This window comes from Microtus oregoni, unplaced genomic scaffold (genome assembly GCF_018167655.1).
Source record: "Microtus oregoni isolate MIOR12 unplaced genomic scaffold, Mior012 000029F_ref0000214, whole genome shotgun sequence".
Taxonomy (NCBI): domain Eukaryota; kingdom Metazoa; phylum Chordata; class Mammalia; order Rodentia; family Cricetidae; genus Microtus; species Microtus oregoni.
The window spans coordinates 16,028,891-16,046,484 of NW_024543088.1; the positions used below are offsets into that span (position 1 = coordinate 16,028,891).

At 43.2% G+C, this 17,594-nt stretch overlaps 1 protein-coding gene across 1 annotated transcript in view; it reads right to left on the minus strand.

The window, feature by feature from the left end:
* Positions 1-5,294: 5,294 nt before the first annotated feature.
* Elavl1 (ELAV like RNA binding protein 1) overlaps positions 5,295-17,594 on the minus strand; it is a 43,789-nt gene continuing 31,489 nt past the window's right edge. Inside the window, exons 5-6 of the mRNA XM_041677842.1 lie at positions 12,515-12,740; positions 5,295-6,853 (exon numbers count right to left, since the gene is read on the minus strand). Coding sequence (XP_041533776.1) covers positions 6,529-6,853; positions 12,515-12,740 — 551 coding nt within the window. The 3' untranslated portion in view covers positions 5,295-6,528. The remainder of the gene's footprint in view (positions 6,854-12,514; positions 12,741-17,594) is intronic.

Consider the following 17,594-nt stretch of genomic DNA (forward strand, 5'->3'; position numbering starts at 1 on the left):
GGCAATGCTCTTAACCTCTGAGCCATCTCTCCAGCCCGGTATTCTTAAGAATTTAACTTTCCCACCCTTTTCAGTTTCTGTATCTCTGGATATCTTCAACTGACCATTTGTGTTTCCTTCCTGCTTACTAGGTATGTGGATTTCCTCTATACTTTTCTACATGACCAGAACTGAAGTTGTTGAGAATCTACCATCTGTACCTCAGAGTGGGCGTTTTTATTTTGAAGACAAAGTATTACTAAGTAACCCTGGTTGGCCTGGAACTATATAGATCAGACTGACCTCTTCCCCCAGCCTTTTAATATATGTCTATGTAACCCTGGATGTCTTAGAACGATGCCTGTTTTTTTTTTTTTTTTAAACTCAATTGTGTATGAGCATGTCTTTCATGGGAGCAGAGGCCAATTTGTGGGAGTGGGTTTTCCTTCCATGTGGATCCTAGGAATTGAGCTCAGGTTACCAGTCTTAGCAAGCACCTTTACACACTGTTGTCTCACCAGCTCAGAAAGTCTTCTTCCTTGAGTTTTGGGAGTCTGAACTGCAGAGGTACTTACTCTCAGGTGCCCTAGCATCTTCTTTGAGCCCATGCATTCTGTTTATCTAACCAAGTCCCCTGTGTGTGACAACCCTGCAGCCTTCCTGAATGTAGCCATGCTTTTTATGTGTATGAGTTTCTTGAGGTCTTTCAGTCCCTTGGTGGTTGTGGCATTTCCCTTTGGGTGAACTTGGGTCTCATCCCCCTAGTCCAGCCGCTTCTACACTTGCCTGTAGCCAACCCACAAGGTCTCTCTCCAGGAGGCCTGCCCTGGCAAGAAACAACCTTCATGTGTATTCCACCAAACAAGCTTCCCACACCAACTCTCCACTCTTGAGTTTGTTCAACTGGGGAGGGTCTTCAACAGGCTTTTCTGAGTCTTCTTCCCAGTTCTCCAAGATACAATTTCTTTTTTGTTTTTTTGAGACAGGGTTTCTCTGTGCAACAACCCTGGCTATCCTGGATTTTGCTTTGTAGACCAGGCTGGTCTCAAACTCCCAGAGATCCTCTTGCCTCTGCTCCCCCCTCCATACTGAGTGCTGGGATTAACAGCATGCATAACCACCACCTGGCTACAATTTCTTTTCCAGACTTTAGATCCTTAACTCCAGAAAGCAGTACCCACCCCCAAACTCTGGAGGGCTTGGAGGTAATAAGGTCTCTCATATCCCAGCCTGGCCTTAAATCTGCTATGTAGTCAAGGTTGACCTTGTGCTACTGGTCCTCCTGTCTCTGCTTCTCAAGTATTTGGATTACAGCAACACACTACCAGACTTGCTTTTTGTGGCACCAATCCAGAGGTCAAATCTTAGTGCATTCTAGACACTCTATCCAAAGAGCCACATCTCCAACCCACATGAGAGTCTGTGCTCCCAATCACATAATAAGATGGAGAGTTACACTTGCTTTCTTGTCCCCAAAGGAAACCGAGTCCCACTCCATCCCATGGCTCAAATGTGGCCATGTTCAACCCAAAAGTACGGGGAAGAGGTATTGACCATCAGGGCAATGGGGTTCCTCGTGAGGAAGAAACACCTGGGTAGAAATGAGAGGGTGACGAAGAGACAGATACACATCATACCTGGGGTGTCCATGGGCTCCCTCTCTGCTAGGTCAAGGCTGTGGCCTGGTCCTGTCTCACGAAGGGAAGAAGTCACCTGGCACTTTATCCAGCTTTGGAATGCTGACAAGTCACACATGATCACCCCTACACCGTCGCATCTCAACGATCCCACTTCATTTATTACCAAAATATCACAGAATTCCAGTCACTGGTAACATACAGTGTTTAACACAAACCTGACACCTGCGAAGAACTGAGTATTCGGACAAACTGATTTCATTTGGAATCATCAGTTAACGCCCCATACCTCCAATATACGCTTTTGAAGAGCCTTGGAAACTGAATTAAAATGTCTACACAGCTATGAACAATTGTTTAATAAAACTTTTTTCATGTTTCCATTACATGTAAATATATCAATTTGGCATCTCTATAAAAACTCTGAAAATGGTGCAAAAGTTTCATTCTCTTTGAGAAAGCCATTGACAAAAAATATTCACACGTCACTAAAATTTCGAAAAATGGTTCTTTCAAAGCTTCATTAATCTGAAATCTTCTGGATTATCAAAATCTAGGTTTGCTTCTTCTTCCTAAAACACTGAAGAACATTTATTCACAAGGATTTAAAATAGTGGGGAAAAAGGCAAACTGGGAGAAGGGAAACAGGTAAGGGCTTTGTCCCTACCTTTTTCTGAAAATTACTTTTAAAGGCTAGTTACATAAACATCCTCAAAAGAACACAATGGGATTCACTTTATTGTTGACTTTGGACAGCAGTGTCAGACTTTATTGAAAACAAACCCATTTAAAAACAAAGTTAAAATGAAAAAAAAAAAGGTACCTGAAAAATAAATTATTTCATATAAAACAAATCAATAACTTAAAACATACTAATATACAAAAATGTCTAGCCATCTAGTGTACAACATGGGAATCAGCTGGTAGAAGCCCTCCCCTCCCCCAAAGCAAGCCACTGTGAGGGAAAACAGCATGTGGGAAGAGAGGTGGCCTCCACCAACCAACCAGCCTTCTCTTCTGGGGGAGGGGGAACAGAAAAGCACAGTCCTCTCAAAGTCTCCATCAGCCTAATGTGGATACTTGGCAGCTGGTGACTTACAAGTAATAAATAAATAAATAATAAATATTTTCATGACTGAGAAAAAGAAATTGAACCACATCAGCAAAAGGTTAGGGAAAAATGTAATACAATCATTATTAAAGGTCAAAGGCAGGTGTGGGAAGTGGGAAGTCCTTATCTAGGATGGAAATGCATGTTCTATTGCTCCCCTAAGAATGTGTCAAATCATCAATGTCATTCAACAATATGCGTTCATGACTTTGGGGTGTTCTAGGGAAGTTGGAAAGCAGAATTCCTGACCTCTTGAGTGTGATAAACCCCAGCTACCTCAGGTTCCAGTAGGTGAGGCAGTTCCTGGGAAGATGGGAAGGGATGGAGAAGGCAGAGGCCCCTTTCAACTTATTCATATTGTCTTTCATCCAATAGAGGAAAGCTGGCTGCACAAAGCATTAAGAGATAAAACTGAGCTGAATCATGCTATCTGGAAGAGCTGTTATTTCAACTTTGATTCCCAAATATAACACCAGACTGGAGTAGGTCACATCCTTTCAACATGTTATGTTATAGACAAATGGCTTTTGTTTGGAGGCAAAGCTGGGCAGATAACTGCCACTGTCTTGGAGGTTCATCTATTTCTCTGACCCAGCAGGATTCCCCTCAAATCTCAGCTGGGAGACTTATCATAGCCCCTTATAGCCAGGAGGTCCAGTACCCAGCTGTGTAAGGTTCCTGAACTGTTTACTGCCAAGCACAGACTCTTTAAAGGTTAAGGCAATTGCAAAGAAGACAGAACCCACTCATTACAGTGGCATCACCCCTTACCTCCCACCCCAGGGAAGTCTGCTTCTCAGTCAAGCAAGATGGTGAGCTGAGCAGAGCAACTAAGTATGGGGAGGAGGGACATACAGTCACAGTACTGCAACCAGAGGCACAGCCAAGATGGCTGGGTACATTACCTAGAAAAGTTTCAGTTAGGGGAGAGAATCACACCAGGAAGAAAACAGGTAACCCAACTAGAAGTAGAATGGCGGCTCAACAGATAGATAACCCACTACCAGGGTCAATCATACAGGTCAAGAGAACTCAGTCAAAGCCTCTTTGGTATTGGCTGAACCATATTTCTGATAAATGAACATTACCTACTCTGTATTTTTTTTTAAACATCAGATTACCAAATAAAAGGAATGCCCTTATCCTGCTCAATAAAAACAGGATGGATTTCTGTGAAAAAGAAAAATTAAGAATAGTTTCTTGGGTAGTAACTTTTTCTCCATTGCTGGGATGGAACTCAGAGTTTCCTTTATGCTCTGCAAGCACTTTAATCACATACACCTCTGGATTCTGGGATGTCCCCTTTCTAGAAAGCCTATACAAGCCATCATGAACTCTGAGATGAGGCCCAGCACCCAGTCCCTTCATACACTGAAAACTGCTTTCAGGAATGCCTTTTCAAAGCTAACTCCTTCTAGACACTGACAAAGAAAGCCTGTCAAGAAATGCACCGGCTTTTATCTAGAACGCTGTTCAGACAGTGGAGACTACACACAATTCCACTCAACTTGAGGCCACCTGCAGAAGCTGGTATGATTTTCCCCTTCCCTCTCATGCTTCCGGTCGGAATGATCACTATGGAGTAAACAGGTGTTTGTGGGGTGGAGATGGTAGTGACTGAGGTGCTGGTTCTGAGCACCAGGTGCTTTAAAGACACAGTCCCTTTCAGGCCTGGGACACCTGCTATGGCTGTAGGAGTGAGGACGAAGCAGGGAAGGGTCAGATGGGGAATCCCACCTTCACTCAGAAGAATGTTGGCCTGAGAAACTGGAAATGCTTATTTTACCAGAACATTCTGGTACTATGGGGAGGAGCACTCTGTAGCAACAGAGCAGGTGACCCCTCTCTTTTTTTTGGTCAGATCTGGGCAAATGGGCCTTTGGTTCTTGGCTTCAGGTTCTACAGGCTGGGAATTCTGGGAAGGAGTGAGTAGCACTTGGCTCCTGTCAGGTGGGACAAAGCCCTGGTACATGAGGCAAGGTCATCAATGGTGGGGAACACTATAGGGAAGACAGGGAAAGGAGGCACAGAGAGGGGAATAGGCAGCCTCAAATTGTCCAAGGGTTTCTGACACGATGACATGCTTTAGAGATGGCTGTGCTTGTTGCTCAGTTTTCCACTTAAATAAATGAAACAAAATAGCTAAATACGCAAATAAGTAAACAAATATGTAAATGATGCCGTCATATCATGATATGATATCAAAAACTAAGTACTAGCCTGCTGTTACACACTCCAGGCTCACATCAAAGTGAAGAGCTGCCAGTTAACCGGGCTAGCCTGTTCTCATTCTCTCCACATGCTATTAAAAATCAGACCACGGTTCTGAGGGGTGCAGAGGTCAGGCCTTATCTGCTCCGAAGGCCTTCCCTCTGACTTTTCCTACCAGCTCCCGAGTTAAGAACCATTGATCCACAGCTGTGTTTCTACACCTTAGATCCAGAAATGCTTTTTAAATTTTCAGGCAAATGTTTAAGGTCTGACAGACTCCTCCCTGAATGCTGGGCTGTCTGTGCCTTCCCTAGCCAAAAAAGAAAGAAAAGGTAAAACAAAAAACAAAACAAAACTCGAGCAAAACAAAATCAAATTTAATGGTCTTAAATGCAAAAGTAAAAACAAACAAAAAACACAAAAAAGCAAAAGAAAATTAACAGAACAGAACCCCAAACGTCAAGGCAGTTATGAAGAGAACTTTGAGGGTTAATCCTTAAAACTACAAATCAAAGGTTTTTGTTAATAGATAACTGGCAAGAAGTACTTTTCTGCTGAGTGTCCATACAAAAGCAAAATTTCAAAACAAAATCTAAGATTGGAAAAAGTCTAGTGCTCACAAGGAGGGATGCGAGAAATACAATGCTCAAATGTTTCTGTGTCATTAAAAACAGAGCTGTCATTGTGCATTCAAGATAGGTTAAATGGTCTTGGAAACTCGAGAGGTTGCATGAACAATAGTATTTGATGTGTGGGCACCATGCATGCAATGTGTGGACAGACACTCAGGATGTCAGAGGAGTGGGACATCTTCAGGCATGCCTGGAGCTCAGGTCTGACTCTGGAATATACTGGAGCTGCCCTGAAACTCTTTGGTCCGTTCTCATTGGTGCCTGGGCTTATAAAACACCTTTGTGTCCTCTGGAGGGCCTGGCCAAGCCCAACATGTGGAACCCATTATCCTCCCTGGGGAGGGTCCATAGAGTATGGGCCCTGCTGCTGCTGCTCCCAACACCATAGAGCCAGGATTGAGTGGACAGGAGGCAGCAGTGGGACCTGCTGGGGAGGGCAAATTTTCTGTCAACTAAAGCAGAAATTGCTTAAAATGGTGAGGCAGTTGAGAAAACACACTCTCCATCTGTCTAACATCTTTAGGTTAAGAACTAAAACTAAGAAGAAGAAAAAAAGATTTTTGTTTCGTTTTAAATCTGGTCTGTGGAGACATCAAATGAAACAGGTGTTAGACAGTCTTAGAAGTTAAAGCATGCTTCAGTTCCACCACCATCCAGAGGGACTGGTTAGTCAATGCAGTCTATTTAGGTTTAGGTTTAATATATACTTTAAAGGAAATAACTTAAGGAACTTAAAATTGGTCTAACATTTGTGGGATTTCAAGCATTTGAACATGTTGGTTGCATCCCAGAGTATAAAAACCTTTTGCACTTCTCATTTAGACTAAGACAAACACTTGTGAAAATTGGCGCAAAATGAGTTGTACACTAACAAAAAAGTTTCAACTTCTTCACTCTTAATTATCTATTCCGTACAAAAAAAGAAAAAAAGAAAAGAAAAAAGAAAAGCATGAGCGAGTTATTTGTGGGACTTGTTGGTTTTGAAGGAAACCTGTAAAATTTTGTCCCCCAGGCGGTAGCCGTTCAGACTTGCTATGGCCATTGCAGCTTCTTCATAGTTTGTCATGGTCACAAAACCAAACCCTTTGCACTTGTTGGTGTTGAAATCACGAATCACTTTCACATTGGTGACTGCACCAAAGGGACCAAACATCTGCCAGAGGATCCCCTCATCAGCGTCTTGCCCAAGGTTGTAGATGAAGATGCACCAGCCCGAGGAAGCATTGCCGGGGACATTGACACCAGAAATCCCACTCATGTGATCTACACCCATAGGGGAGAACCTAGCAAACAGAGAGCACACGTTCAGGTCAAGGTTAAGGCCAGTAGTGTATCTGCACAGGAGGGGTAAGAGGGAGAAAGGACGGGCAGGCCGGGATGATGGTGCATTGATGTAAGGATACTGGGCCTCTCACTGCTCTACACAGCCAGCTAGCTCTTCCTCTAAGTTACAGATGCTCAAGGCTGGGGTACCACGAGAGTCAAAATGACTTAGCTGTGTAAGGTAACAATGTTCACTGTGATATTTTCTCCTTTATTATCTTCTTGTCCCATCTTCTCTCAGATCCCGCCTTCTTCCCAAATAGCTCCTTCTACTTTCATATAATTCATCTGAATTTGTGCACTTAAGAGAAAACACACTGTCTGCACCTTTGGGTAACTTTCGAAAGGAATCTTGCAAAACAGTGGTGGGGCAGGACCCGTTCTGTTAGGGTCTGACTCTGAGGTACCCAGCTACTGCCATTTGACAGCAGCAGCAGCAGCACTTCTCCTGCTATATGTGTGCAGCATATGTGGGGTGCCTTTAGTTGTTTCTGAGACTTTCCCCATTTTACTTTAGTTTTTGTGTGCTGGGAAAGGAACTGAAGGTGGGCACTGACCACAAGTCCAATCCCGTATCCCACATTGAAATTCTTCCACATGCTCCAGTGCAGCGGACAGCACCCTTTGTGTATACAGTAGTCCATGTAGGGGAGAAAGAACACTCCCTGATTTCCCCAAGTTTAGTCCCTTTTCATTGCTTTCTTGTCCTTTGTTTTTTCTATTTTTTCTTTCTCCCCAAGACAGGTTTTCTCTGTTTAACTCCTGGTTGTCCTGGAACTTACTCTGTAGACCAGGTTGGCCTTGAACTCAGATTTGCTTCTGCCTCCTGGGTGCTGGGATTAAAGGTATATGTCACCATCTCCAGTTTTAGTTCCTTCTCATAGTGATACTTCTGCCTGAGGTATCAAAGGGGTCAAAGTCCTGTACAGGACACAATAATTCCTTTCCCCTAGCTCTGAACTGGCTCAAACCACCCCACAAGGGTCAGGTCAAGCTACCAAGGCCTATGAACTCAGTAGATAGAGGAGTATCAGTAACTTGACAAACACAGTGAGTTTTTCCCACAGTGAAACATCCACCACCACACCCACCCATTCACGTACCTACCTCCTCCCTCATCTCCCCACCATGCCCTCTATTTTTCTATTTCATTTATGTATTTATGTATGTATGTATGTATTTATTTCAAGACAGGGTTTCTCTATAGTTTTGGAGCCTGTCCTGGAACTCTGCTCTGTAGAGCAGGATGGCCTCAAACTCACAAGAGATCCACCTGTCTGTGAGTGCTGGGATTAAAGGCGTGTGCCACCTCCATCCCATCTATTTTTCCATTTCTTTTGGGCAACAGGTATCTTACTCTACAGCTCACGCTGGCTCAGGATTCGTGGTCCTCTTGCCTCAGCCTGAGTGTTAGGACAACAGGCATATACACTATTCCGGGCCATAGTGAACTGCTAAAAAATGTAGAGAACATGTAGCTGCAGTGATAAGATTAAGGAGAATAATAAAAGAGTAAGCTCTGTTGCCCTCTGTAGGTATTTTTGGAAGAAACAAACAAAACAACAACAAAAAAAAAACCATCCCCACAAACAGCTGGAGGGAAAGTTTAGGAATGTTTGAGGACATAGATATCTCTGGAGCAGCATACAACCAAAGAATCATCACCTGCTCCAAAATGATACCAGACTCTGGGCTGTGGGACCCCATGTGATAAAAGAAGGCTTCAGGGCTAGTTTTAATGTGGTGAGAAAGAACCAAAATACAGTATTTGTTTTGGTTTTAAAAACTGTGAGAACTTGTTTCAATAGCCAGCAGTAGAATGTTGCAGTGGTCAGATGGCCTTCTGTGGTTCAGAGGCAGTCTTAATGCAGAAAGACTATGGTATTGTTGATGTGGGTGGTAGGATGGTACCCAGGTGCCTCTAACACACTAAGTTGAGTTGGCTTTCAGTGAGAACTAGAAAATTGCACTGACTGTGGTTCCAAGTCACCTAGATTATCATGTGGCAACTACAGTGGGCCTTTTATATCTATAGGTTCTCCATATGCATTTCATTTTGTTGTTAATTTTGTTTTTTTGTTTTTTAAGACAGGGTTTCTCTGTAGCTTTGGAGCCTGTCCTGGAAACTAGATCTTATAGATCAGGCTGGCCTCAAACTTAAAAGAGATCTGCCTGCTTCTGTCTCCAGAGTGCTGGGATTAAAGGCATAGGCCACCACTGCCCAACTTGTTAATTTTGAGACAGGGTCTCACTATATGTAGATTTAGCTGGCCCGGAACTCACCACTATGTAGAACAGGCCTGGTTCGAACTCACAGAAAGCTATCTGCTCTGTTTCCCGAGTACTGGAACTAAGTACATGCCAGCAAACATAGGGTCCCCCGCCCCAAGCATGGTCTAATGTAGCCCAAGCTGGCCTCTGACTCCCTAGGTAACTAAGGATAATCCTGAACTTCAGATCCTTTTGCTTCCACCTTCCAAGTGCTAGAATGACAGGTTTGTACTAAAACACCTAGTTTATGTGGTGCCGGGAATGGAACCCAGGGCTTCATACATACTGGGTAAGCATTCTTCCAATCAAATGATGTCTTTAGCATTCACATCTGCAACTCAACCAATTCTGAATCAAAAAAGATAATTGGAGCCGGGCGGTGGTGGCGCACGCCTTTAATCCCAGCATTCAGGAGGCAGAGGGAGGCGGATCTCTGTAAGTTCGAGGCCAACCTGGTCTACAAGAGCTAGTTCTGGGACAGGCACCAAAGCTACAGAGAAACCCTGTCTCGAAAAACAAAACAAACAAACAAAAAAGACTTGAGAGGTCCTTGGGCTACAGAGATGGCTCAGAGGTTAAGAGCACTGACTGCTCTTCCAGAGGTCCTGAGTTCAATTCCCAGCAACCACATGGTGGCCCACAACCATCAGTACTGAGATCTGGCGCCCTCCTTTGGCGTGCAGGCATATATCAAGGCAGAATGTTGTATACATAATAAATAAATAAATCTTAAAAAAAAAAAGATAATTGGGGGAGGAGGGATCCTTTGCAAAACTCCCCACAATTTTCTACCTGTTTTAACCACGGACAGATTTTTGGGTCACTACTGCCTGAACAATATAGTATACTATAGTATACTGTTTCCATGGTAATCACAGAGTGCCAGGTATAAATCATGTGGAGATCTGCAGATGAGCTGGAGAGAAGATGTGTATGGGATCATTGCAAACACCGCTCTATTTTATATGTTGGATGATTCTGAAATGTGAGATAGGGATGTGAGGTGGTGTCCTAGAACCAGTCCTCTAATGAACCCCAAAAAATGACTATATACTGAAAACACCTAGGGGACTAGTTTACTGTCTTAAGATTCTCCTGCCTCAGCATTCCCAGTCCTGGGATTTCAGATATGCATCTCTAGCTGAGAGCTTTTGGACACAAATACCCATCTTCCTCATTCTCATTTCTTAAGGAGATCACCCTCATTGTCACTGATGGACAAAGAGTCCTGTCCTGTCTGCCTGCTCTCTGTCCACCTGGGCCTGTCTTCCTTTCCTTATCTCTGTCCCATCCAAACCCTGTTCCTCTAGCATCCTCTGGTCTTGTCCCTGAGCAGCTCTTCATGTTACTGTCTGATTACTTAGTTGGAACCGCTCCACTGGCTTTAGATTCCTGAAATGGCCTGATTCTTTCCACATGCCTCCCCAGCCTGCTTTTAAACCAGGAGGTAGAGGCAGGTCAGCTTTGGAACCAGAGCCAGGCTGAGGACTCTACATGGCTATACTATGAAAATAATCTTCTCCAAGACAGCTTCTGTAGAAAGAGCAGGATCTACTCAGCCCCAATGCTTAAAACAAAGATGAGAAATCTAGAGTGAAGCAGAAACAAAACACAACACAACTTTATCCACCTAAGTCAAGCTTTTGACACCCTGACAAAAATGAAGAAAATGGCACCTAAATTTGATTTTTTTCATTGCTCCTAACGCAGTATTAACACTCTGAACTGATTCTAAGCTGGTTTTGTTCTAGCTGAGTCTGGCAACTGACAATATTTTAGTAGAAGACAAAAGAATTGAGGAAAGCAGCCTTTCTTTAGGTCAGGGCCTTTAAGCAGCAGACACCTAACACTCAGCTATAAATATGACCAAGCAGCTTCAATATAGTACGGCAGCCCCTGCACATCACAAACAGGATGCAGCAGCAGCTGCAGCAGATTCATTTGCCAGAATTCAAGAGGTGGAGGCAGAAGGATCAGAAGTTTAAGGCTATTCTTTTTCTCTCCCCCGCCCCCCAAGTTTCTCTGTGTAGCTTTTGCAGTTATTGAACTCACTCAGTAGATCAGGCTAGCCTTCAACTCAGAGAGTGCTTGGAATTAATGGCATGCTCCACCAGGCCTGGCTCTAGGCCATTCTTATCCATTAGCTACATGGTGAGTTCTAGGCCATCTTGGCCTATATTAAACCCTGTCTAAAAAGGAAAGAAAAAATGGACAAGGAAGTCACACAATAAAGGCTTGCCTTAAAGTCAGTGATCAAATGTATTTAACTTATAAATAGGTCTTGCCTAAGTACATGTTGACTGCCATCTTTTCTCACAGACACAGGCTTTTTTTTTTTAACATAGTTTTAAAATATATGCATTTATCTATTTTTATATGTGTGTGTGTTTTGCCTGCATGTATGTCTACACACTATGTGTGTGCCTGGTGTCCCCACAGACCAAAAGAAGGGATTGTATTCCCTGGTAATGGAGTGATACAACACCTGTGTGCTGGGAACTGAACCCACATCTTCTGGAAGAGTAGCAGTGTTCCTAACTGGTGAGCCATCTCTCCAGGTCCAAGATTAAAAAAAAAAAAAAAGAAAAAAGAAAAGAAAAAGAAAAAAAGGCACACTAAGGATCGAAGGATTGCAATTCCTGCTGAACTATTCCAGTAATATGACTTCATATTACAGGAACCAAGTCCTGGAGCACTACCAGAAGCCAGTGGAGTTGGTGCCACCTTTTCAACTCCGATGACAGACAATGCCTCAGTGGATGTACAGTTGGCCCCCTGCAGCCATGGGCTATCTGTGGACATGACTCACTATAGTCTGGATATACCTGGGAAAAAAAGAATCCATATTGTCTGGGTACAGACTTGCCATTATCCCACAGTTAAGACATCACAGCAACTACTTTCACAGTACTTAGACTGAACTAGGTATTAAGAGTATCCAGTCTATAGGAGGACATGTGTAGGTGATGTGCAAAGATCTTATAAGAGAGTTGAGCAACCTTGCACTTGGTGCCTACAGAGGACTTGGAACCCACTCTCTGACCACTGATATTAAGGGTCCATTGCAATATTTTCCTTTCCTTTGAAAATAGTTTTGCTTTGTAGTCCAAGTGGTCTTTAATTCTTGATTCTTCTGCCTATGTCTCTCCAGTGATGGAACTGCAGGTGAGTCACCATGCCTAGTGCAGACACACTTCTAATAGAGGTGAGGACAAAGCTAGAAAAATGTGACTGGTAGGATAAGTCTAGCGTTCTCTGAGAAGTCCTCTCAACACAGGGCTATGTTTAGCTTGAAGGAGTAGTGTAACAGGCTATGAATAGCCTACCAGGATGTCAACCTCTGGACCCACCTGAATCTTTGCGCCTGGTGGTGCACAGGGCCTCCAAACCGCCTAGCAGGCGAGTGGTACAGCTGCGAGAGGAGAGCCATGTTTTTGTTCTGGTTGGGATTGGCTGCAAACTTCACTGTGATGGGCTCGGAGGAACCTGGGGGTTTATGACCATTGAAACTGGTAATTGCCTCTTCTGCTTCCGACCGTTTGTCAAACCGGATAAACGCAACCCCTCTGGATAAACCTTTTTAACAAACCAACAAAAATGGAGTTAGGGGGAAAAACCTTAAGGACAGAAAAATAAAACTGAGAAGCAAAAGTCAAGTCTGTAGGCTGTGGTTCATTCAAACTAGGCACCTACATAATGAAATAAACTGAAAACAACTCCAAATATGCAAACAAATGAATAAAGAAAACAATGACTAATCAAAGATTAAGATTTCAGACTCTCTTTCTAGCTGAAGCAATGATTCCCTGGGAGGAGCAAAGGGGTAAACTTTGCTCTGAAGTACATTCAGAAATGGGTGATGGCTGCAAACACTGAAGAGTTTGTTAAGAAAGTATTAAAGTGCCTGCCCATCTTAGTGACATCTTTAAACTAGATTTCTGAATGTGGTCTAGAAGAGAAGGCTACTCCAATCTAACTAAATATTCTCATTCACATGACCAGCTAAGGCTAACCTGGATGAGGGTGATCCTTTTCTAGGCAGACATTTTTCAGTTTGAGATAGGGCTGGCCTCAAACTCACATGTTGCCTATGATCTTGAACTCCTACTAATATTGTTTCTACCTCTCAAGTGCTTCAATTTCAGGTATGTGTCACTACACCTAGCATATGTGTGCTAAGGACTGAACTCGGATCCTTCTGCATGTCAGGCAACCACTCTACTAATGGCACTTTATTCCTGGTTTAGGCAAAGGCCCTTAGCGCACAGTTAACGAGTAACAATGATGGCCTCTTTGGTGACCTGTGAAGTGAGCATGCTGTCAAATGTTCTCAAGTCTCTTCCCATATCTTGGTACTTCCCCTAATCACTTCTTAGAAGAACCCGAAATGCCATATAATTCATGTGCACAGCAGCCAGGAATCTTATGGATTCTTTCTTCTGGGTTCAAAGGTAACATTGCAAACCCCAACAAAACGTAACCCCTACTTAAAATGCATAGCACACACTGATTTAGTGATTTCAGACCTAGCAATATGCCATGCTCTGATTCTGATATTTGAGCTCATTGCTCAACAACTGAAGGAATACCTGAAGACCAATCTTTGTCAGCAGGTGTCTGTATTACTCTTACACAGCAAAATTGACAGCTTGGCTGATCCTGGAAAGCTGAACCCTGACCTAACTTCAGGCCAGTATGATTCAAAGTTGTGGTGGGTTGGTACAACGTCACCTTTAGAATGACTGTCATTCTATTTCTTAGACCTGTGACCAAGCAGAGGAAAAGCCTGTGTCCAAGAATGGCTTCTTTAGTTTTATGCAATTGCTTTTAAATAAAAACTATCTGAAAGAAAAAGGGGATAATACCTTATGAAGGAGGTAAAAAAATTCATGTCTGATGAATTCATACTGCTGAAGATGACTGTGATTTGGGCTTTATTTTTAAATAAAAACAGATTTTTTTTCACACAATTAGTTTTATTATGGTTTCCCCTCCCTGCTCCCCTTATTCCCACTTGTAACTTCATGCTTGCTTTCTCTCATTTTAGAAAACAAACAGGGAAATAAAAACAAACAAACCAACAGGAAAAGAACAAGTATTATGAGACAAAAGTTTCAAAAATATCACTGAGTTAGTTTTCAGTTGGCTGTCTACTGTGAGGCATAGGGACTGCCCTTAATTGTGGTTTATACAATGAGACTCCATTAGAGAAAACTAATTTTTCCTTAGTGAGATGACTGCTTGGTTAGGGATGGGAGATAATGTCCACTTCTCTCTCTCAGTTCCAACATCAGCCAGATTGGATCTGTGCAAGCTGCTACTATCTCTGAGTTCATATGTGCCTAAGTCCTGCGTGTCTGGAAAGCAATGCTTCCTTGGTGGTGTCTTCCATCTCCACTGGCTCTTACTGTGACTCTTCTTCAGAAAATTTCCTGAATTGGGCTTTCTTTTTGCTAATGTTTTCAGGATTAACAATAGAAACCAAGAACTGGCACAACTTCCAGATGTGTGAACTAATCACATTCACAATTACGAATAAAAAAACAAAAATAAAAAAACTAGTTTTAATGACTATGGATGTAAATATTTTTTAAAAGATTTATTTATTTTATTTTATATATGTGAATGCTTTGCCTATGTATATGTATGTGTATCACTGTGTGCTTGGTGCCTGTGGAGGTCAAATGAAGATATCCAATATCCTGAAAATGGCAGCTATGAACTGCCCTGTGGATGCTGGGAATTGAAATTGGTTCTTTGGATGAGTAGCAACTACTCATCCATCTCTCCAGCCCTACATGAAGATTCTTCTTTTAATTACTCTGTGTAACAGCCCTGGCTGTCCTGGAACTTGCTCTGTAGACCAGGCTGGCCACAAACTTACAGAGATCTGCTTCCCTCTGAGACTAAAGGTGTGAGCTACCACTGTCTTCTACATGAAGATTCTTAAAAGAAGATGCAGTTTTTCTTCTTTTTTAAAGGCAGGGAGGGTCCTACCACGCTGCCCTGAATGGCTTCAAACTCACTGAGACCCATTTGCCTCGGCTTCCACAGTGTTGGGATTAAAAATTTGTGCCACCATCTTTGGTTTTTTTGTGTGCTGTTGTTGTTATTTTAAACATTGCTGTTGTTTTAAACATTGTATGCACACTGTATGCATACACATTCAAGTAGACAACACTCATACACATAAAATAAAAATGTATTTAAAAATAATTGTGGTGGTTTGAATGAGAATGCCTCCACAGGTTCATATATTTGAATACTTAGTCCCTAGTTGTTTAAACTATCTGGGAAGGATTAGGAGGTATGACTTTCTTCAAGGAGGGGTGTCACTGGTAGAAGGCTCCTTGCCTTGTGGCTATGGATCACAATCTAAGCTCTCAACTATTCCTTTCCTTGGCCATCATGAGTTCTAACCCTTTGAAGTCATAAATCAAATTAAGTCAGAGGATAATGTAAGGAAGCTGGTTCTCTTCTTCCACCACATAGAGCCCATGGATTGAATTTGTTTTTCAGACTTGTGGGCAGGTACCCTCACCTACTTAGTCACCACGCCAGCCCCAAATGCTATTCTGTTAAGTACTTTTTTTCCCCCCAGTACTGGGAATGAGACCTGGGACCTTAATCATGGTATGCAGACTACCATTGGACCATGGTCCTACCCTTGCTTTTCTGAACTTTAAGTGCTTTTCATTCACAGAACATAACACAAGTCTTCCCTTTCCATACCCTTCTCTTCCCTGGGAATGTTGAACCTCATACAGTCTTAGCAAGAGTAGCCTCTCTTTGCAGCAGAAGCCCTGAAGAGCAAGTCATTATCTTTTTACATGGCTTCATCTGTGGAAGGAGGGCTAGGGAAGGGAGGGGAGTCCTGCCACATTCTTCTTGCTTAGATTGTAGTGTCCTTTGCTAAAGTGGCCGAGAAACAAAGTGAAGGCCAAGAGTAAAGTGTGAAATCATCCTGAGTTCATGGCTAATTAGGGAGAGGGGGTGATATTGTGGTATATCTCTTGGACAAAGGAAAGAGACAAAGTCCCTACAAACAGATGAGGGAGCTGACTGTAGAGGTGACACTTTCTGCATGGTGGGGCCAACTATGCCAAAGAAGCAGAGGCGGAGCCTCTAGGAAAAGTGGTATGTTCTTGGGGATGGGGTTCTGTTCCAGTTTCCCACACCCAGCAATGCTGGGTCATGACTGATATAGGAGCCATATGCGATCTAGGGAGGAGGCTCAGGGAGAGGAACCTGTGTTGGCTTGGTCACCCACTGGCCAGTGGCTCACTGCTTCTCTCAACAGGTACTTCAGAAACTACTGACAATGTTCAGTGCAAACTGGGGGTGGGAGGTCCTGCTAAATAGATACTTAGTTTGCTGATCACCCAGAGAAAGGAGCAAACCTGTGTGAGGGAAACTAGGCCTTTCTGCCACAGACTGCTCAGAGTAGTTGTTTATACCAGGCTATAGATCATACTCAGAGCTCCTGTGACATGTTCCTGGGAAGTCTGCAGTGAGCCTGAGCTTGAGACAAAGTGAAACATCAACCCTGTGCAGTCATAAAGAGTGCCACAAGTTGCTCAAACGACTGAGCCACCCAAAGCCAAGGCATGGGGCACAAAGTCTATGGAGAATGTGAAGGGGAGAAAGCAAGAAAACAAACAAGCAAATCCACACAGGCCTTGCTCAGTCTCGGAACAGACTCCTCCTTTCTGGTGCCCACAAATTCCCATTCATACTGCGGTGATAATGGGTAATGATGCCCCCAGCTGGAGCTGTACTTTTATCGTTGGACTGGTAATGTTTTGGTTGGGTTGGGACGCAGCATGAGCGTATGTGGTAGTCTCAGCATTTTTACGTCCAGTTTCTCCACACACAGTTTGGGGTCCAAGATATAGTCCGGGAGGGACCTGCCAAGAGGTCAGTATGGCAGAGACAAGAATTTACTGCTTTCTCTGGAAAGGAGCATCACAATCATAAAGACTGAGGAAGTCCACCTGAAACAGTCAGTGGTGTTGGCTGCAGCTCACTACAAGGTGAGGTCTTGGGACTCTAAGAGGAGACACTGACACCATGTATTTGTAGTAAGAACTGCAGGTGACAGGTGAACAGCAACCTTTCCAACTATTCCCAGGGCAACGAAAGCTATCTGGGGTAGAGAGAAGACGCCAGAATTTTGATATTTCTCCTACAAATGCTAGCCTAATGCTGAGTGGCTTCTTCTTCCTTTTATTTCTTTTTCATTTTTTCTGAGAGAGGGTTTCACTATGTCACCATGGCTGGCTTGACACCTGCTATATAAACCAGGCAGATCCCGAACTCAGATCTACCTGCTTTTGCTTCTCCAGTGCTGGGATTAAAGGTATGCACCATTAGTCCTGTCCCCCAGGACTCTTTGAATGCTGGCTCACTCCCCTAGCCAAATCAAATGAA